This window comes from Bos taurus, chromosome 8 (genome assembly GCF_002263795.3).
Source record: "Bos taurus isolate L1 Dominette 01449 registration number 42190680 breed Hereford chromosome 8, ARS-UCD2.0, whole genome shotgun sequence".
Classification (NCBI taxonomy): Eukaryota; Metazoa; Chordata; class Mammalia; order Artiodactyla; family Bovidae; genus Bos; species Bos taurus.
In genome coordinates, this window is record NC_037335.1 from 52,269,537 (window position 1) to 52,291,908 (window position 22,372).

At 39.2% G+C, this 22,372-nt stretch overlaps 1 protein-coding gene across 3 annotated transcripts in view; it reads left to right on the top strand.

The window, feature by feature from the left end:
- Window positions 1-22,372, top strand: part of PCSK5 (proprotein convertase subtilisin/kexin type 5) — a 519,623-nt gene that overhangs the window by 358,011 nt on the left and 139,240 nt on the right. For 2 of the 3 annotated variants that reach the window (XM_024996182.2, XM_024996184.2), the window contains exons 18-20: window positions 259-356; window positions 1,390-1,519; window positions 1,943-2,058. In XM_024996182.2, coding sequence (XP_024851950.1) covers window positions 259-356; window positions 1,390-1,519; window positions 1,943-2,058 — 344 coding nt within the window. Of the gene's footprint in view, window positions 1-258; window positions 357-1,389; window positions 1,520-1,942; window positions 2,059-5,238; window positions 7,853-22,372 lie in introns of those variants that run through there. The other variant, XM_024996185.2, reaches the window with a different exon arrangement.

Sequence of the window (22,372 nt, forward strand, 5' to 3'; positions counted from 1 at the left end):
GAAAAAATGTGTCAGCCAGCCTAATAATTTAAGAGGAATGTCCTCCAAACTTGTAGCACATGTATAGGCTACAGACTTATTACAGGCACAGAGAAGCATTCTAGGCATCGGGAGGAGAAAAACAGAGGGTACAGGGGCTATTTCTCCTGCTCTGAAGTTCTCCCAAATCCACTGACCTCTGGGGGAAACTGTATGCGTTACATATGGCGTTGGGGAGTCATGACCTCTTTGCCTGACCACAGCCGTCTGTGTTTCCAGCCTGCAGGGGTCCCGGTGTGCCATCACCTGTGAGGACGGATGGTACTTCAACGGCCAAGACTGCCAGCCCTGCCACCGCTCCTGCGCCACCTGTGCAGGTACCTCCTCCCCCACTCCTCTTATTTATTCCTCTAGCTCTGGTTTGGCTTTCATTTGTCTTTATCCATCAGTCATGCACACCCCCTTGGTAATTTTTTTTAATTAGACTTACTTTTCTAGCTTTACTGAGGCATAACTGACAAAAATTATATACTTTAAGATGTACGTGTGATGTTTTGATATACATAATACAAGGTAATTAACATATTCATCACCTCACATAGTTTGTGTGTGATGAGAACACTTAAGATCAACTCTCTTAGTTGAGTTTTGAGTATACAATACAGTATAGTATTGTATAGTACTGTACAACAGTATATAGTATATACTATTGAATATACTATTGTATATACTGTATACAATACTATATACTATACAATACTATTGTATAGTATTGTATAGTTACCATGGCGTACGTTAGATTTCCAGAACTTATTCATCCTGCATAACTGAAACTGCACCCATGGATCCAGGTCTCATTTCCCCACCCCAGGTCCTTGACAGCTCCTCTTCTACTTCTGCTTTCATAAGTTTGACTTCTTTTTTAGATTCCACATTTATGTGAGATCATGAGGTATTTGTCTTTTCTTATCTGGGTTCGATTTTAAATGTAACAGTAGTACTCAAACTTCTGCGTTGAAGATACGTTCCAAGGAGGCCAAGGGTAGACGCAAGATGTGTGCAGGCAACCTCTTGATAATTTTAGTGTAAATGCTGGAGAAGCATGGCACTCTCCCGACAATCATCATGCGGTCTCAAAAGTCAGTAATCAGCAGCCTAACCTCACTGAAAACTTAAAACGTCCCAGTGATACCTCCTTTGCTTTCAAAAGAGGTTTGATGTTTTTTGGCAAATGGGTTCAATCTAAAACTGAAGCCTTTTCCCCAGAGAACATAAGGAAAAGTACAAATGTTACAGTTCTCAAAATTGCCACCTATTAATGCCATTTTCACCAATTATGCAAAAAGCAGCCCGCTGTGCAACCTTTTCTGAGGCTTTGTTTCTGTTTCCTGCATTTGTCTTGCTTTTAAGGAGCGGGCGCTGATGGGTGTATTAACTGCACAGGAGGCTACTTCATGGAGGAGCGGAGATGCGTGCAGAGCTGTAGTATCAGCTACTACTTTGACCCCTCTTCAGAAAATGGATACAAATCCTGCAAAAAGTAAGTGGATTCCCCTCCCCCCATTTAAGCTCCAGTGTTTGGCAACTGGGTTCCTTATTTGACTGCCTTCATTAACAATATGAAACATACAATTATTAATGAAAAATAAGGTGCAAACATTTACCTATGGACACCAACACTGCAGCTTTAAACCCAACTGATTTTTGTGTGTGTGCCTCAGGAGCACTTTAAAACCTCTAAAGTTGTATTTCTGTTTCAAGTGCATGCTCTCTCCTCTTTAAAATCGGTCTACCTGCTAGGTTTTCTTTAATGTTGTCAATTAAAGCAGTTCATTTAAGAAAATATTTTTGTGGCATCTTCAAAGGGAGAATTAAATTTAAGATGTTAAGAGATTGACAGTAAACACATCTTTTCCTTCGCCTGATGTGTGAAAGGATGATACATTGTACATTCTCCCCATAGATGTGACGCCAGCTGTTTGACATGCAATGGTCCAGGGATCAAGAACTGTACAAGCTGTCCCAGTGGGTATCTCTTAGACTTAGGAATGTGTCAGATGGGGGCCATCTGCAAGGACGGTGAGTACAACTACTTATTTTGATCTTCTGAGAACCATGTGATCCTTCCATGTTAAGGTCTAATATATATTTCCACTTGAAAATATTAACTATCAAGCATGTCTCAGATAGGACATGCTGATGTCTTGTTGGTGTTCCTTGAACTTATACCATCAATGGGTTTAGTTTTCTGGTTGTTTTAACTGCAAAAAGAACTAAAGCATCCATTTATGAAGATGGCACTAGTTAATTTTTATTAATTAGTAAACCTTGTTCTTGAAAACTTCTTAGAGCTTTGGGTTCAGAGCAAAATTCAGCAGAAAGTAAAGAAAATTCCCATTTATCCTCCGACCACACTGACCATACATACACACACACATACACACATACTCACCATCAGTATCCCTCACCAGAGTGATATGTTTGTTACAGTTGATGAGCCAACACTGACAAATCATTGTCACCAAAATCTACAGTTTACATTAGAGTCCACTTTTGGTGTTCTATGAGTTTGGACAAATGTACAAAGACAAGTATCCACCACTGTAATATCATTCAGATCACCCTTCACTACCCTGAAAATCCTCTGTGCTCTGCCTATCCCTTCCTTCTTCCCTCCCTCTGGAAACCACTAATTTTTTTTTCACTGTCATCACAGATTTGATTTTTCCAGAGTGACATATAGTTGGAATTATACAAACACTAACTAGAAAAGGCTACATATTGTATTGTTTTCCAGCTTCCCTCATATGTACTTTTTGCTAGATTTTTAAAATACCACATAGAGTTTTGTACCTTGCTTTCTGCTCTAAGCAATAGATAAATGCTACTCTGTTTTTTACAAAATCTTCAGAAACTTCACTTCTAATAACAGCTTAGCAGTCTATCTTGTGGATATGCCACAGTTTACTGCCACTCTCCTCTCATTTGGATTGTTTGTAATTGTGATATGTAAATAACAATCAAATGGCATCTGAATCTTTTATTAAGCCGTGATAGATAGGCATCTATCTAATGATAAAACAATTACAGATTGGTTCTAATGCTAATATTGGTCCATTTTTCTTTTCATTGCACCAGTAGTTCTCAACCAAAAGGCCAGGACCCCACACCTTCCCCCAATATTCATTTAAATTGCTCTTGGGGTAAGGCACCGATAGCTTTAGAAGCTTCTGAAGTGTTTTTAATGTGCAGCCATTCCCTCTGATAATTTGGCAAATGCCAAGTTCTCTCATTTTCTAGCTTCCGCCATTTCCCCATCCATAAAGTGAATGAATTTAAATTATTCCAACCCCAGTCTCTTGTGAGCTTTGACTCTAGATATAATTCATGCAGAGAGGACTCTTAAATTTGTGCCTAGACTTTATGCACATGTGCACCTCAACAATGTAGAAATAAAATGTTTGAACCATCATTGTTCTAAACATCTTGGATTGTTAGGGAAATAGGAAAATAAAAAATGACGCATTTGGAACAGTTTTCCCTGATAAAAGTCATTTCCCTGGGTTTAATCTTTGTGTTCCTTTGAATGGTTCTTCTTCTGGAAATTTCACAAGAGGCAGAAGAGTGCTATGGCTGGGAGAATGTAGATTCAGAAGTCAGAATGCATCATTCTTATCTAGACTCCAGACCTTGGACAGGTTAGGAGTTTTTTGGGCCTCACTGCCCTCATCTATGAAAATAAAAAGGATAATGCTGTTGCTGTCATATGGTTATCTGATAACTTTCCATTAGGAATCTCAAACAACAAAGATATCTGAGCATGTGATGGCACCAATAGGGAAATCATTTATGCTCTCATATCCACAGAGCATCTGAGTGACTTTGTGTCTTCATAGCTCTTCTAATGTATGGATTGACCTGGCAGGGACAGGCAGACCTGCTCAGGCTCTGCATTCAGACTTTCCATGGCCAGGGCTAATTCTTACCACACAACACTCAGGTAAGAAGACTGGGAGTGACAGCACCCCAGATACCATGTAAGTATTACTCTCTAGTTATCAGCCAGTGATCCTTACCCTCATGTTAAAAGCTGATCCCCCTCTATCTGAATATGATCAGAATTTTTGTAAGTTAGTAACTGAAAAACCAAGGAAGATTTTTAAGCCATTGACCCAAAAGATGCACTATGACTTGAGAGGTTCACCCATAGTACTTGGTAACAGGCATTTCAAGGTTTATGATCTTTAACTGCTTTCCCTAAACCATGGTAAGCATGGGATCATTTATGCCAGTGGAACTTTGGTAAAAGTGGAGTGTCAGGATTGTGGGCAAAAGTAGAAAATGAAGAATCATGATTTGTGATGAGTCCATTTTCAGGTAGGTTAAAGAATGAGATCATTGACAGCTCACTAGGCTTTTCAAATCACACGGCAATCACCATGTGCTGTTAGGGATGTGTTATTATTTTCTTCCAACTGTCATATTTCAGTGATTCTAAGACATACTTTTTTAGTATATTTTAATAGCTCTGGAATCAGATGCAACTTATAATTTGTGGCAGCTTACAACTGCTTTGATCCACAGGTTGATGTGATATAGTTGTCATCGCCTGTGACTTAGTCACAGATATATCTAGTCAACTGAGGCACATGATCACTCCTACTTATGTGGCATTTAATTGCACTTCCTAATAGCTTCAAAAAGTTAAACTATGTCTCAATATTCAAAGGAAGAGTTATTACATAAGCCCAGGAAAAAAAACAGCATGTTATGCAAATATTTTAATAAGCATAAAACTAATATGCTAATTGACAAAAGGTTATTGTGTCACCATTTAATAAGAATTTTTCTTGGCGGTACTTAAAAAAGTGGTGTATGTGAAATCCAGTGTCTTAGACTCAATGAAATATAGTGTAAATGACTGTGTATGCTCTGCTGTAGGTAATTCCAGAAAGAAAAACCCTTGCTTGTATTATTATTGATTTCTAATTTATTCTTTTTCTAATCTTTTTTCCTTTTCATAAATGGATACCAATCACATTTACCGCTGGACTGCAAAACAATGCTTCTTGAAAAACAATCCTGTTGACTGAAATCACTTTGGGTGGACCAAATTTTCCTCCTGTTGACTGCTCCCGAATGATCTCTTCCAATCCCCCCAATCTGCCTCTCTGGCCAATCACAACCTTCTTCCATGTGTGTCCATCATGCTGCTCTCGTCCTCAACTTCCCCTGTCTCTTGCTGAATTCCTGGAAAAGCAACGGAAGAGTCCTGGGCGGAAGGAGGCTTCTGTATGCTAGTGAAAAAGAACAATCTGTGCCAACGGAAGGTTCTTCAACAACTGTGCTGCAAAACATGTACATTCCAAGGCTGAGCTGCCATCCTAGATTTCTTTGTTCCTGTAGACTTATAGATTACTCCATATTATTATTAAAAAGAAAAAAACAAGCAAAAAAAAAAAAAAGCAAGCCACCTCTCTCTTTCTTGCTCTCTTTTTCTCTCTCGCTCCAATTTGTGCAGGGAGATGGTGAACTGTTTTGTCAGAACTTAAATGGAAAAAGAAATAAACCTACAACAAGCCTACCTTTTATAACTGGGTGTTTAGTGCTAAACAGCCAGAACCACAGAGACAGTATTGTATGACCAAAGCATCTGATGCCAAAATTTGACGTTAAAGTAATAATTTGATTTCCTGCCCTGTTTTTGAAGGTCCATTTTGTTTTTTTTTTTTCTTTTTCCTTTTGCATTTACTTGCTTGCTTCCCTCTTTGAGATGCCTAAAAATCCCTTTCAAAAACATCACAAGAGCAGACATAGATCAAAATGAAACAGAAAGCTCTTGCATCCATCATTTTTCATGCCTGAGTCCACTGTTGGGGGAAATGGCAGAAAACTGGACCTAAGGGCATTAAGAACATCCCACAGAGTTGTGTTCAGTGTCATTTGTCTTGGTTTTTCACAGCTGGCCATTGATACTTTCCACACATAATTTACTTCATGCATTATGTGCTGGTTTTAGCATTATGCCCACTTGATAAGTCTGCTCCACTGGTTTCATCAGATAGACTTGCTGCTACTGGCTTTTCCATGGTAGATTCGGTTATTTTACATACAGCTGGTCAAATGGGATTGCTCTGCATAGTCAAATTGGTGATGGACAGAATGCAAAGTTTCACAGAATAGCTGAGACTGATCCAGCTCCCCCCAAATCCAGAGTGTTCACTCGTAAACCCTGCACATGCTCTTGGTGCTATTCAGCCATTACCCCATAGCATTTTTTTAAGGCCATCAGAAATTCCATGTGTTGTAGTGGAAAGTGTTTTCGATATGATGAAGGAAATTTCTTCCTAAAGTCAAAAGTTTCTAAAAGGTCCTGTATTTTTTAAGAAATGGAATTTATTTAAATAATATTTAAGCCTGTGCCCAAGTTGGCGGGGTAACATTTTTCAATGGTGCTTATTAGAAGTGTTTTTCATCTTATCATTTTAAGAAAATAAAACTGGAAATGGAATATGGGCAGCATGATTGTACCCTCCTGGTTCTGTTCTTTCCCCACTCCTCTGTCTCTCTATAACCATGCTGATACACCTGTCCACTGAATGTCAATGAGACCATCTGTTTTCCTGGAAATATATTCACTGGTTTCCTATGAGTCCCCAAACACATCCTGGAATCTAGCAGACTGACTTATGTGAATACTCTTTGGATCAGTGGTCAGAAATGAGGAAGCTTGATAGACCTTATTATAACTCTTGAGTTTCTCTATTTAGGAGAGCAGAGACTAATATCAAGTTTCTTCATGTTTCATATCAAAGCTCCATTGGTGACCTCATTTGCTTTCAGAGTGACCAGCCATCTTGCAGGCTTTAGGCTTCGGACAGCCTCACTTCCAAGATAAGAGGAGGAATGATATAGGTTATCCTGGGAAATGGATGCTAACTAAGGTCCCCATCCAAGAATCAAGCTAGTAAAAAGGCCTAACTTGAAATTTTGTATTCCAAGACATCAAAGTTAACGTTTAACCCAAGGTAAATAATGAGTACAAAGTCTAATGACCCTTTTAATAGCATTGCAGTGATACTAAGTCATATAATGATTCATATATAACTAGGGGATCAACTGATTTTGTTGAGTAATTTTTCCTCTTCGTAACACTGCAGGCCCTTCTGACCTGAAGAAAGCAAGTTAGTCCTGGGTCTGGCATGTAGAGTCTTAACATTTAAAGTCGCAGTCTCTTAAGTGGACAAAAGTGAGAGCCTAAAGCAAGGTCAAGTAGATGGTGAAACCAGATCTGCCTGCAGAAGAATCCATTTAACTGAACCCGCCCATAATATTTGAGGCACAGAGTTACTATGAAGGGAAAAATAAAAATGATGTCTGTGTTCTTAGACAAATAACCATCAATCTGACAGTCAAAACCATTGGGGTCCACCAACATGTGTTCCATTTCTCACTGACCATGCAGGCGCACATTGTGGAAATACTGGTTTAACTACTAGTGGTTACTGCCTCGTTTATCTACAGAATATTATTAACTAGAACATAATGCTTTCAAAGTTTAAGTTAATGTTATATATTATGTATAAATATATATATTCATAATGAGATATATGTAATGGATAGTACAAAGTTTGGAGACTTAACAAATACTCTAACCTAGAGCCAGAAGTCCTATTTTCTGTTTTCTTTTGTCTTTTCATTAGTGATCCATTGTTAAATCCAAATTCACTTTTACTGAAAAATACTGTACATGTGTAAAATGTTCAGTTGTTTTTTTGTAAAATATAGTAGAATGGTTGTAATTGATACTGGCCAAAATCAATGTTATTCCATATTTTATTTTTTCTATTAAATTAACCTAAGTTCCTGTTTATTTGATCTGTTCGTAACCATGTGCAAACATCTCTGAAAGGGTGAGGTCATGAGAAACTTGTGTTTCCATACAGAAGCTGAATATGGAAGAAAGGGTGGAGGTGAATGGAGCATATACATAAGATTGGGAAGAAAGGGTGAACAGAGGTGGGAACTGAAAAAAGGAGACTGTAACAGCGGTAGAAGAAAGGAACCGTTTAGGTTTGGTCATGAATGACTGTTGAATTCCATTTTTAGTACGCAGCTTGTGAAAAAATCTACAGAAGCTTGGTGCAGTTGCTACTGCATTGTACAGACGCAATGTCCAGTGAAAGCCATCTGGACATGCTCTTTCCCTGGCTTCCCCCATGGCATGGACTACTGCACACCTGCCTGTGGGTGTATGAAACGGTGGGGACCATGGTGCTGGGCACAAAGAGGTGGGGAGTGTGAAAGACGTTATAGACGATGGCCTTATTCGGTTGGCTGATACCCTGTGCATCATTATCCCTGGCTGTATCATATCCCTGGGGCTGTATCCCTGGATGCCTAGAAGATGACTCTAAAACTAGTCTCTAGTACATGCTACAGGGTAGAACTATATAGTTAGCAAATAAACAACCATGGATCATAGACCTTTGTGAACCCTGCTTGTGATAGTCACTAGCCCTGAAGGTTCAATGCCCTGCCTTTTGCAAAAAAAAAGAAATGAGAAATCAACAGAAGTGACACACATATTGAGCTCTGATTAGGTTTAAAGATTTGGGGATACAAAAAGGTATAAGAGCTTCTGTTGCCATGAAGTCCCATTACGAAGATGGGGAGAAACTAATTTTATTGACCATTTACTATGTGCTGTACAATATGGGAATACAGTGTGTGTGTGTGTAGATATATTGGGTTGGCCAAAAAGTTCATTCAGGTTTCCCCTAAGATGGTACAGAAAAACCTGAAAGAGCTTTTTGGCCAACCCAATAAATATACTCTTCTAAGTCTCACAAAAATTCTAGAACAGAAGTACATGTAGTATCCTCTGTTTATAAATGAGAAAGCTGAGGCATATGGACTTGAAATAAATTGATTGGGATTGCATAACCAGACTCAGAATAATAAAAATAAAATTCAACAATAAGACCATTAATCCTAAGGAGTGACTTCTAAATCTCAGATGAGTAAGTTAAGTTCAGACAGGTAGAAATCCTTTTGAATTGGATTAGTCAGGTGTTTCTTAGAGCAGTTTAGACTTGTACTGGATCTTGGAGGATGGCTGAGGCTTAACTAAGCAGATGGAACTAAAGCAGGAGGAGCATTACCAGCAAATCTGCTGCCCAAGAGTTGTTCAGGGAAGCAAGTCGATTGTTCTAATGATTTTAACTAATTACCCCATTGCTACAAAAAACAGTAATTCAAGATGTGATGGATCAGTCAAGAAGAATCAACATTTTTACATTTTCCATAAGATGGATAGTGTGCCCATTCCTTTCATTTCCGTACCCTTGGAAGACCTTGCTATTCAGTAATATCCATCCCTGGACTGATCAGCACTCTCTCACCTTTCAGCCAGTATTAGAGCTCCATCATCATGCTACTCATCTCTTCTATCAGGCTCCTCATTTCCACACAGCAGTCTACTCTTCATTTTGAGGAAGTTGCAAACTGAGTGCTTCACAGAGAAGGAAAAGTAACTGTTGTAGTAACTGCTAAGTTAAAATTTCTCCATCAAGTGATCAACACTATAGGCACATCTGAGTATGGAAGTATTTAACATCCCCCTCATGTAGAAAAAACATCATGCAGCTGAAATGTAAGTGGTCATGCCTTCTTAACTGCTTTCATATGATCGTTCAGCTTCACACAAGGGGCAGTGACAGACAGCAATTTGACAATTAGAGAAAACTGGAGGAATTTTCTAATACAAAATGGGAGGGGAACACAAAGTCCAGCTGCAGTTCGACCTCACCTGTCCCCAGCTGGGCCTGGGCTCCAAACTCAGTATGTGTCAATGACAAAGTATAAACCATTTCTCTTCCCTGGTTGATGGCCATTTCCAAAATTATTTTTGTTAAAACCCATAAAATCTGAAATTCTTGGCGGAATATTTTGGAGCCACTGACAAATTTAGCAAGGCATAGCCAAGATGGACTTAATTTCACTATGGCTCATTGGAGCAATTTGGCAATAGCATTGGCGCTATAAACCATAAAATCATGTCTCCTCTTCATCATGAGAGGCAAGATCTGGCCCAAAGTCAATTCTTGGGCAAGAAGGATACAGCTGTACAGCATCATTGAGTCTCCTAGGGCAAGTTTGGGACCTGGGAACTCCAGCCATTCCTTCCTACCTTCTTCCTATAAGAGACTTAGAAAGATGTTTAACTGTCTTATTGCTGAAGGATTTTCTTGCAAGATTTCTTCTCTAAAGGGCCATTGTTGAGTCCCTCACCACAATAATTGTTGCAGCTCTTGGCTTTTTCCAGGTCAGATGTCAGGCAACAAAAGGTATTTTGCATCTCCACTTCTAGAAATTTACGGAAACATTCCCTGAGGTCGGAATTGTAAGACACTTTTTAGAAAAGAATATACTACAAGAATACAGTGTTTTTAAGCCGGCAGAGTTTTACTACAATGGCTTTATTTAATTTTGCCCCCACAAAGATCAGAGCGACCTACAGAAACTAACTTTCTGTTGCAAGATTCACAACTATCAAGGGTATGGATTAAAATCAAGCCCAGAACATCAACTTTCTGTACAACACTGCCTCCCTTTTATGAGTGCCAAGGAGAAAACAAGTCCATATTACATACATTGCAAGACAGGGGTAAGAGCCTTTTCCCAAGTGTGGATAGAAAGCACACTATATTCCTGGACTTGGCTTTTTCTCCTTATTAATCCAAGTGAATTGCTTCCGTAAACAATCTTTGAGTTTCTGTCTATATACCAAGCACTGAGGTCCTTCGTGCCCTCTTCAAGCTTATGGTCTAGTGGTAAACAAACCAAAATACATGGTTATAATATGAAGCTACTGAAAGGCCTTTTAAAAAGCATCACAATATTGCTGGGAGTTGAAAAGAGCAAGCACACTCACTCTACCAATTAAGGGTTAAATGTACCATGGCTCACACAATAAGCTTTCCAAGGGCATCCAAAAATAACATGAAGCATTCAAAACAGATTTGCCTTTAAAATGTGCAAAATCAAATTATATTTTAATTAAATATCTACAAAATGCAACATATCAAACTAGTCAACTGCAGCTCAACACTTAAGGAATCACATAATTAATGTGGGATAAAGGTGAATTTTAATGTTTGATATGATGTGGTACTCGCAGAGACAGGAGAACCTAGGATCTGTTGGGTTTCTAATTTAACCCTGCAGAGGAGGGACAAATTCACTCCTCATGTAGGGGGAGGATATATTTATACATAATTCTGATGTCTTCCCTCAAGATTCCCACCTGTAGATCCAAAAAGCTACCTGCCATTTCCCTTCAGATGGCTAACAGGCATCTCAAAATTAACATGTCCAAAATAGACTTTAGACTTGCTAATCCCCTAAACATTATCATAGATTGTCTCCCATCTCAGCATATGGTATTAAAATACATCTAAAAATCTATCCATCCACCAGTTGCTCAAACCTAAACCCTAGGATTTCTCTTTTTGCTACCCTCAAACCCAATCCATTGGCAAGATCCCACTGACCTCCATGATATATCTCTAAGTGACTTCTCCCCACTCCATAGCTGTAATTCTGGATCAAAACACCATCCTATCTACCCTAAACTACTGCAGAGCCTCCTAATCAGGCTTTCTGCTTCTCCCCCATCCATGCTCCACGCAGATGGCAGAGTGCCATTATAAACACAAAATCTGATTTCACCTCTCCCTATTCACTCAGAATAAAATCTGAACTCCTTACCCGAGACCTTTCTGATATCTTCTCATGCTCCCTTGTTCATATTCTAATCATACCAACCTTCTTTTTGTTCTCCAAACAAAACTAGCATATTTGTGCATCCGGAACCCTGCTCTTCACATGGCTGATATCTTCTCATCCTACAGATCTTAGTTCAAAAACAGCTTTCTCAGAAGCAGCTCCTTCATTCACCCCACACCTGCCCACCTTTTTGGTCTAGCACCATAAGCATGGCATTCTACAGTTCATTGGCTTGTTTATTGTCAGTCTCCCCCTCAGCACCACAGGAGCTGAAGTTTTTCCGTCTTGTCCACAGTGGACAAGATGTCTAACACAGTGCCTTGGAAGTGTCTAACATAGTGTCTTGCTTAGTAAATATTTGTGGAATGAATGAATAAGAAGACTTCAGTGAGAAGTTACATTAGATATGAGTCTTGAAAGATAAGCAGAAATTTGTAAGTCAAAGAAGGTGAGGATGTCTGAGAAGGATTCTTGAGAGAGAGAACTGGTACAAAGGGACAAAACCATCAAAGGGCTTGTGGACTGAGAGGCAGAGAGTGGGCAAGGTGAGCAAGTGAAGGAAGGGAATGGGAAGACCCCAGAGTTCAACTCACAAAGGGCCTAGGATGGGCTACTGCCCTCTTCAACCTCTTTATTTTTTGAATCATCAGCCTTTCTTTTCAGAGAGGCTAACTGACTTACTTAAGGACCCCATGAAGTCAACTTGTGGCCTCCTGCCAACAAATGCAGGAAGCATTCATTCAGGCAGAATGCTGAGAAGGCTGTATTTGCTTCAGTACCCAAGGGATTGATGGCTGCATTGAGCCAACTAAATCAAAGGACAGGGTACTAAGCAGAGCTCAACTATTAGATTAGCTCAAATGAGAGGAGGCAGCCTGTAGCTTCTCTTCACTGGGATGTCCATGACTAGAGCAAGAAATCTGGCAAAGCCTGTTTGCAAGACTAGGGAACAAGGACTGGCTCAGAATCCTCTTTTCCTTCTAAAAGAAAACCCTTTGTCCTCTAAACTGTCATTACCAGAGAAGACTAAAAGGAAAGAATTAATAACATGTGAGGAACTACCCTTCATAACAACAGAACAACAGAAAGAGTAACTCCCATATATGGAATGCTTCCTATGTACTAAGCACTGTGCTCAATTCTTCATATGAGCTATCTCATTCAATATTGCCAATAGCCTGATTTTATTCTCTCTACAAATGAGAATGCAGATGAGGTAAATGCTTTAAGCACCCCAGTGGTTAAATAGAAGATCTGGGAATTAATTTAAATCCAGACGATCTGATATCAAAGTCTCCAAGAAAAATATAAGAGCCAAGGAAGTTGTCTGTTGAAACAAGCTTCAGGCTGTGATCATGAAGCTTACATCAGGATTATATAGGTCACCTGACAATGTCTGGTCCAAGGTCCATGCTGTCTCTTGTGACTAGAGCAATCTCTACCCAGGACTACTGAGCATGGCCACATAGTGTTTTGTGGGATCAAGCTAGGAGTGTATTTCAATATCACTATGAGAATTAGTAGTGACCAATGGGCCATGTGGGCAAAGGAAATCAGATAGGACCTAAAGGAAATGAGGCAGTGACTAATAAGAAATGAGCACATGATGTCCCTTTCATGCTAATTTATCCTTGTCTTGGAAGTCATCATTTGCATTCTCTAGCCTCAATGACGGAGAAGGCAATGGCACCCCACTCCAGTACTCTTGCCTGGAAAATCCCATGGACGGAGGAGCCTGGTAGGCTGCAGTCCATGGGGTCGCTAAGAGTCGGACACGACTGAGCGACTTCACTTTCATTTTTCACTTTCATGTGTTGGAGAAGGAAATGGCAACCCACTCCAGTGTTCTTGCCTGGAGAATCCAGGGATGGGGGAGCCTGGTGAGATGCCGTCTATAGGGTTGCACAGAGTTGGACACGACTGAAGCAACTTAGCAGCAGCAGTAGCCTCAATGAAATGAAGAAGAAACAGAACAGAGATACAGGGAACACAGAAACATTACAGTGCTGAAAACCATCACAAAATACAAATTCCATGAGCTCCTTTGACAAATCCATTTTAAAAAAATTCTTTCCAGGTGAGATTCAACAGGATTTTCTTGACACAAATCCATAACTGTTGCAACATAATAAAATCTAAACTATCAAGAAAATGTAAGTTTTATTATGTACAGAATTGTAATCTTTAACTGACTTGTATCATTAGAAACAAGGAGAGATAAGAAAGCCTTCCTCAGTGATCAATGCAAAGAAATAGCGAACACAATAGAATGGGAAAGACTAGAGATCTCTTCAAGAAGATTAGAGATCCAAAGGGAACTTTTCATGCAAAAATGGGCAGAGTAAAGGACAGAAACAGTATGGACCTAACAGAAACAGAAGATATTAAGAAGAGGTGGAAAGAATACACAGAAGAACTATACAAAAAAGATCTTCACAACCCAGATAATCACGACGGTGTGATCACTGACCTAGAGCCAGACATCCTGGAATGTGAAGTCAAGTGGGCCTTAGGAAGCATCACTGAGAACAAAGCTAGTGGAGGTGATGGAATTCCAGTTGAGCTATTTCAAATCCTAAATGATGATGCTGTGAAAGTGCTGCACTCAATATGCCAGCAAATTTGGAAAACTCAGCAGTGGCCATAGGACTGGAAAAGGTCAGTTTTCATTCCAATCCCAAAGAAAGGCAATGCCAAAGAATGTTCAAACTACCACACAACTGCACTCATCTCATATGCTAGCAAAGTAATGCTCAAAATTCTCCAAGCCAGGCTTCAACAGTACGTGAACCATGAAATTCCAGATGTTCAAGTTGGATTTAGAAAAGGCAGAGGAACCAGAGACCAAATTGCCAACATCCACTGGATCATCGAAAAAGCAAGAGAGTTCAAGAAAAACATCTTCTGCTTTACTGACTATGCCAAAGTTTTTGACTGTGTGGATCACAACAAACTGTGGGAAATTCTTCAAGAGATGGGAATACAAGACCACCTGACCTGCCTTCTGAGAAATCTACATGCAGGTCAGGAAGCAACAGTTAGAACTGGACATGGAAAAACAGACTTGTTCCAAATTGGAAAATGAGTACATCAAGGCTGTATAGCCACCCTGCTTATTTAACTTACATGCAGAGTACACCATGAGAAACGCTGGACTGGATGAAGCACTAACTGGAATCAAGACTGCCAGGAGAAATATCAATAACCTCAGATATGCAGATGACACCACACTTATGACAGAAGTTGAAGAACTAAAGAGCCTCTTGATGAAACTGAAAGAGGAGAGTGAAAATGTTGGCTTAAAACTCAACATTCAGAAAACTAAGATCATGGCATCTGGTCCCATCACTTCATGGCAAATAGATGCAGAAAATGGTTGAAACAGTGACAGACTTTATTTTGGGGGGCTCGAAAATCACTGCAGATGGTGATTGCAGCCACGAAATTAAAAGACGCTTGCTCCTTGGAAGAAAAGTTATGACCAACCTAGATAGCACATTAAATAGCTGAAACATTACTTTGCCAACATAGGTCCATCTAGTCAAAGCTATGGTTTTTCCAGCAGTCGTGTATGGACATGAGAATTGGACTATAAAGAAAGCTGAGCACTGAAGAATTGATGTTTTTGAACTGTGGTGTTGGAGAAGACTCTTGACAGTCTCTTGGACTGCAAGGAGATCCAATTAGTCCATCCTAAAGGAAATTAGTCCTGAATATTCATTGGAAGGACTGATGCTGAAGCTGAAACTCCAATACTTTGGCCACCTGATGTGAAGAACTGACTCACTGGAAAAGACCCTGATGCTGGGAAAGATTGAAAGTGGGAGAAGGGGACAGTAGAGGATAAGATGGTTGGATGGCATCACTGACTCAATGGACATGAGTTTGAGTAAACTCCAGGAGCTGGTGATAGACAGGGAGGCCTGGCATGCTGCAGTCCATGGGGTCGCAAAGTGTCAGACATGACTGAGTGACTGAACAGAACTGAAATGAACTGAATCATCTTGATCATCTTCCCTTGAGCAGTCCCATATCTGATCCGTCAGCACATCAAGACAGTTCTACCTCCAAAACATATCTTGGATCCATTTTCTGTCCTTCACCTGCCACCATCCTTGTCAACATCACCTTGGGTCACGCTGCTTCCCATCTCCCTACTGAACGCACCCCTTATGTCCATGCTCCACATGTCCTCATCTTCTTCCCCTAATCTCTACACAGAGTAGATTAGGCCAGAGTGCTATTTCTCTAAATTCAAAGCTCACATGAGATTCAACTGTTTAAATCCCTCTGTGGCTTCCCATTTCACCTAAGATAAAGCTGAAATTCCTTTCCATGGTAATCAGGCTATGGTCAATCTGACCACTCCATGTCTCTAACCTCATCTCATGCCATTCTCTCCCTCCCTTCATATTTTGCAGCAACACTAACTTTCCCTGACTCCTCTACTCTGCCTTGACCCTATAACTTTCCCATATGACATTCCCCCTACTCTAATACTATTCCATCCCTAATTATCTACACCCAGCTAAATCTTATTATCTGGATCTCAGTTTAAATGACACTTCATTTCCTGATCCTTACAGACAAGATTAGATCTCTTTACTATGGTTTCGTGGAAGCCTCTACTTTCATATCAATTATACTATTAATATGTATTTAGTTGTAGGAATATTTGATGTATGTATTCTCAGTACAAAGTCTGTTCCATGGGGACAAAGTCTGTAAATGTCTTACATCTCACGTGTTAGTGTTAGTTGCTCAGTCATGTCCAACTCTTTGTGACTCCATGGACTGTAGCCTGCCAGGCTTCTCTGTCCATGGAATTCTCCAGGCAAGAATACTGGCGTGGGGTGCCATTTCCTTCTCCAGAGGATATTTCCTACCAAGGGATCAAACCTAGGTTTCCCAAACTGTAGGCAGATTCTTTACCACCTGAGCCATGAGGGAAGCTTACATCTCAGGACTCTAGCAAAATGTGTCTCATAGACACTTGATAACTCTTTGATCAGTAGATAAGTTAATAAATGAATAATTAAGTAAATAACTGAATAAATGACAGGGAAGAAATAGCCCTGGCCCAGACATCAGTACAACTAAATTCTAATCTTGATTCCATATAATTTGAGTATAGCCCCTTATGCATCCCCCCCAGTTTCCACTGAGATGTGTCCACCCATCTACAGCATCATACCATCATAACCTTTTAAGCCCATGTATTCAATGTAAGGGAAAATCCCAGTGATAGAGATTCTATCACTAGCCCTAAAACTCACCACACACAAAACCTTTATCACAAACTCACTAAAGCTAATGTTTTGGGATCTTCCCACTAAAAGTGTATAGCTGGTAGTTAGTGTGGTGGCAGAGTTATAAAGTGTCCCCCCAAAATTACCATCCATTCATTGCTGTGAAGACATTTTACAGATGGAATACTATCAACTGACTTTAAAATATGGAGATGATTCCTGAATTATCCATATGGGCCCAAGGTATACATCAGAGGGATGCAGTAGAAGGAGGCAGAGAAGGCATGAGGCAGAAGAGGGGATCACAGAGAGAGATTCAAGACAAGAGAAGGATTTGTCCCACAGTAACTGGCTTTGAAGAAGCAAGAAGGGGGCCATGTGCCAAGAAATGCATGCAGTCTCTAGAAACTGAGAACTGTCCCCAACTTACAGGTTGTTAAGTAAATAGAGACCTCAGTTCTGAACTTCTGTCATCAACCTGAATAAACTTGGAGCAGATTCATTCCCAGAGCCTCCAGAAAGAATGTAGCCTATGACACATTAATTCCAACCTTGTAAAAATAGGAGCAGAGAAGCAGCTGAGCCATACTGAAACCAGACTACTAACCTACAGAATGATGAGAAGATAAATGTTTTGTTGAGCCACAAAGGTAATGGTTACTTGTTACAACAGCAATGGAAAACTAATGCATATTAGCTTATTTTCATAACTGTGACCTGAAAAGCAGGCTTCTAATTAAATACATATATAAGGGCCTACTCTAATCTTCTGAAGAGATGAAAAGTGGATGCTATCTTTTCACTTTCCCTCTGCATGCTACAAACCAGTATCTCCCCAAGAGGAGCTTTTATGTCTGGTTCCCCAGTTTTTGTGGCTGCAACCCAAGGGATACTTCTTGATTACCTAGCTCTGGTGGCCAGCAAAGCTTGCATTCCTGGGTCCTATGGAATTGCAACCAACAGTTTGTGACTGACCACCATCTCAAGGGAACCTGTGCAGAGAAGACAGAAATGTACCCCTAGTCTCTTTGTGAAAGAAGTCTATCTGCTTACTTGGAGCTTTGGGCCTGATAGCAGGCTTCTGGTTTGGCACCCTCTACAGTTCTACTAAAATGCACTCCTGGGACAGAAGCCAGTGGATGACATCTTTGTATTCCCCTTCCATCTCACTTCAGGTGGTTGGTATTTCCCAGAAAGGATCTTGTACACTTGTCTAGCACACTGATTTTTGTGACTACCTTGCAGGGGACACTTCTAGATCACCTGGCTCTGGCAGCCAGCAGGATTTATACTTGTGGTCTCACAGAACTCTATGTGTTTGTACACCTTAAAAGCTGCTGCCTGTGGGTCCGGCTTCCAGTCAACCTGAATCTAGGCGCTGACTGAGATCTTCCCCTTTGGGACATTGAAAGTTTTTAGCACAGTTCAACTACTGGGACCCACTAAAATAAAATCATGAAGATTTGAGAAACAACCAAGATCTAAGACAGGGTTGAATGACAAGGTTCATCCCCTACACAAAGTTACTCCTTCAAGAATGAGAAAAGTGGCTGTTTAATCTTATACATAGAAACTAACACAAAGAGTCAAGGAAAATGAAAAAACAGAGGAAAATGTTCCAAATGAAAGAACAAGGAATAAACCTCAGAAAAAAGTCCTTAATGAGATGAAGGTAAATGATGGACCTGATAAAGAGTTCAAAATAATGGTCATAAATATGCTCACTAAACTTGGAGGAAAATGGATGCACACAGTGAGAACTTCAACAAAGAAAGAAAGCATAAGACTACCAAACACAAGTCATGGAGCTGAAGAATACAACTTAACTGAAAAATACAAAAGAGGGGGTACCACAGCAGACAAGACGGAGCAGGAGAAAAGGCCAGTGAGCTCAAAGACAGGGCAGTGGGACTCATCCAAACAAAGAATCAAAAAAAGAAAGAGTGCAAAAAGAAGTGGAGATAGCTTAAAAGACCCATGAGACACCATCAAGCTGATCACTGTTCACATTATAAGGGCCCCAGGAGAAGAAGACAAAGAGAAAAAAGAGCAGAAGATGTATTTGCAGAAATAATGACTGAAAACTCCTGTAACCTTGGGAAAGAGACATTCAGATTCAGGAAGTCCAGAGAGTTCCAATCCAGATGAATCCAAACAGACACCTACACCAAGATACATGAAAATTAAATAATCAAAAATTAAAGACAAGGAGATAAAAGCAGCTTGTTATATAAAGGGAATCCCTATAAGATCATCAGCAGCTTCTTAGCAGAAACTTTGTGGACTAGAAGGGACTGGCATGTACTAGCCAAAGTCCTGAAAGGAAAAAAAAACTTCCAATCAAAAATACTCTATCCAGAAAAGCTGTCATTCAGAATTGAAGGAGAGTTTTCCAGACAACATAAAGGAGTTGATCACCTCTAAACTGGCCTTATAAGAAGTGTTAAAAGGACTTCTTTAGGCTGAAAAGAAAGAGTACTAGTTAGTAACAGGAAAACCTAACCTCACTGGTAAAGATAAATATACAGTAAAATTTAGAATAATCAACTGTTGTAAAGATGGTGAATTAATCACTTATAAAGTTAGTAAGAAGGCTAAAAGACAAAAGTAAAAAAAAAAACTATAACTAAAACAGTAAAGGGATACACAGGATAAAAAGATGTAAATTGTGACATCAAAACAAATCGTTGGGAAGGAGTAAAAATGTAAAACTTTAGAATACATTAAAATGTAAGTTATTATCAATTTAAAATAGACAGTTATAACTTCAGGCTTCTCTGGTGGCTCAGTTGGTAAAGAATCTGCCTGCAATGCAGGAGACCCAGGTTGGATCCCTGGGTCAGGAAGATCCCCTGGAAAAGGAATGGCAACCCACTCCAGTACTCCCTTGCCTGGAGAATTCCATAAACAGAGGAGCTGGGCAGGTTATAGTCCATGCGATTGCAAAGAGTCGGACACGACTGCATGACTTTCACTTTTTCACTTTCATAAGTATAACTTATTATAGGTAAGTTTCATGGAAGCCATCATGAAAGCAAAAATCTATAGCAGGACACAAAAGATTTAAAATAAGAAACAAGGAAGGCAACCATACCACTATTGAAAATCATCAAATTACAAAGAGAGCAAATGAAGAAACAGAGAAACTACAAAAGAGCCAAAAAGCAACTAACAGAATTGCAAAAGTACATACCTATTAATAATTACTTTAAATGTATGTGGACTAAATTCTGTCAAAAGACAGAATGACTGAATGGATTTAAAAACTGAGACCCATCTATATGCTGCCTATATGAGATTCCCCTCAGTTGTAAAAGTGCACAAAGACTGAAAGTGAAGGAATTGAAAAAGATATTCTATGCAAATGGAAACCAAAGAAAGCCAGGGTAGCTACACTTGAGAATAAAGAGACTTTTTTTTTTTTTTTTTTGGCCATGCAACATGGTATTCAGGATCTTAGTTCCCTGACCAGAATTGAACCCAGGTCCAGTAATGAAACCCAAGCCCTCACCACTGGACTATGAGGGAATTCACAAGATTAAATAGACTGTAAAACAAAGAATATAATAAGAGATAAAGATGAGCATTGCATAATAATAAAGGGATTAATCCAACAAGAGGATATATCATTTTAAATATTTATGCACCCAACACAGGAATACCTAAATATACAGAGCAAATATTAAAGATCTAAAGAGAGAAAATAGACCATAACACAATAATAGTATGGGACTTTAATACCTCATTTATATCAATGTATAGGTCATCAAGACAGGAAAACAATAAGGAAACACTGGTATTAAACACCACATTAGGCCAGATGGACTTAACGGATACACAGAACATTTCATCAAAAACAAAACAAAACCCAGAATACACATTCTTCTCAAGCATACATGGAACATTCCCCAGGACAAATCATGTGGTAGGCCACAAAATTAGTCTTAAATAGTTAAGACTGAAATCATATCAAGTATCATTTTCAATCATAATGGTATAAAACTAGAAACCAATTATAAGAAGAAAACTGGAAAATTTACAAATATATAGAGATTGAACAACATGCTGCTGAAAATCAATGGGTCAAAAAAGAAAGCAAGAGAGAAATTTTTAAACATGCCTTGAGACAAATGAAAATGGAAACACAACATACCAAAACTTACGGGATGCAATAAAAGCAGTTCTTGGAAAGTTGTTCATAATGATAAATGCCTTCATCAAGAAACAGAAAAATCTCAGACGACCTAACTTTACACCTCAAAGCACTAAGAAGAACAAACAAAGCCCAAAGTTAATAGAAGAAAGAAAACAAAGATTCAAGCAGAAATAAATGAAATAGAAATTAAAAGTACAGTGAAAAGGATCAATAAGAGCTTTTTTTAAAAGAAAAAATTGACTTTTAGACTCACCAAGGAAAAGGGAGGACTCAACATCAGAAATTAAAGAAGGTCTTACAACTGATATCACAGACATACAGAGAACAATAAGAGACAATTGTAAACAATTACATGCCAACAAGGTGGACAACCTAGAAGAAATGGATAAGTTTCTGGAAACACACAACCTAGCATTACCAAATCATGAAGAAACAGAAAATACGAGATCAATTACTATTAAAGAGACTGAGTCAGTAATCAAAAACCTTCCTACCAAGAAAACTCCAGGCCCATATGACTTCACTGGTGAATTCTAACAAACATTAAAAGAAAAATTAATACAATACTTCTCAAACACTTCCAAAAAAACAGAAAAAGAGGGAACACTTCCAAATTAATTTTATGAGACCAGCATCACCCTGATACCAAAACCAGACAAGGATATCACAAGAAAAGAAAATTACAGGCTAATATTCCTAATAAAATAAATGCAAAGGTCCTCAATAAAATATTAGCAAACTGAATTCAATAATACATTGAAAGCATAATGCACCATGATCGAGAACGATTTATTCCAGGAATGCAAAGATGTGTCAACATCCACAAAGCTATCAATTTAAGTCACTACATCAACAAAGTGAAAGTTGCTCCGTCGTGTCCAACTCTTTGCGAGCCCATGGACTATACAGTCCAAGGAATTCTCTAGGCCAGATTATTGGAGTGGGTAGCCTTTAATATCATACACAATGATGAAAGCTGAAAGAATTTCCTCTAAGATTGGGATGCCCACTCTTGCCACATAGCACTGGAAATTCTAGCCAGAGAATCAGGCAAAAAAAAGGAGTAAAAAGCATTCAAATTGGAAAGGAAGAAGTAAACTGTCACTATTTGCAGATGGTGTATATAGAAAACTCTACAGACTCTATCAAAAAATGGTTAAAACTAACAAGAAAATTTAGTAAAGTTGCAAGATACAAA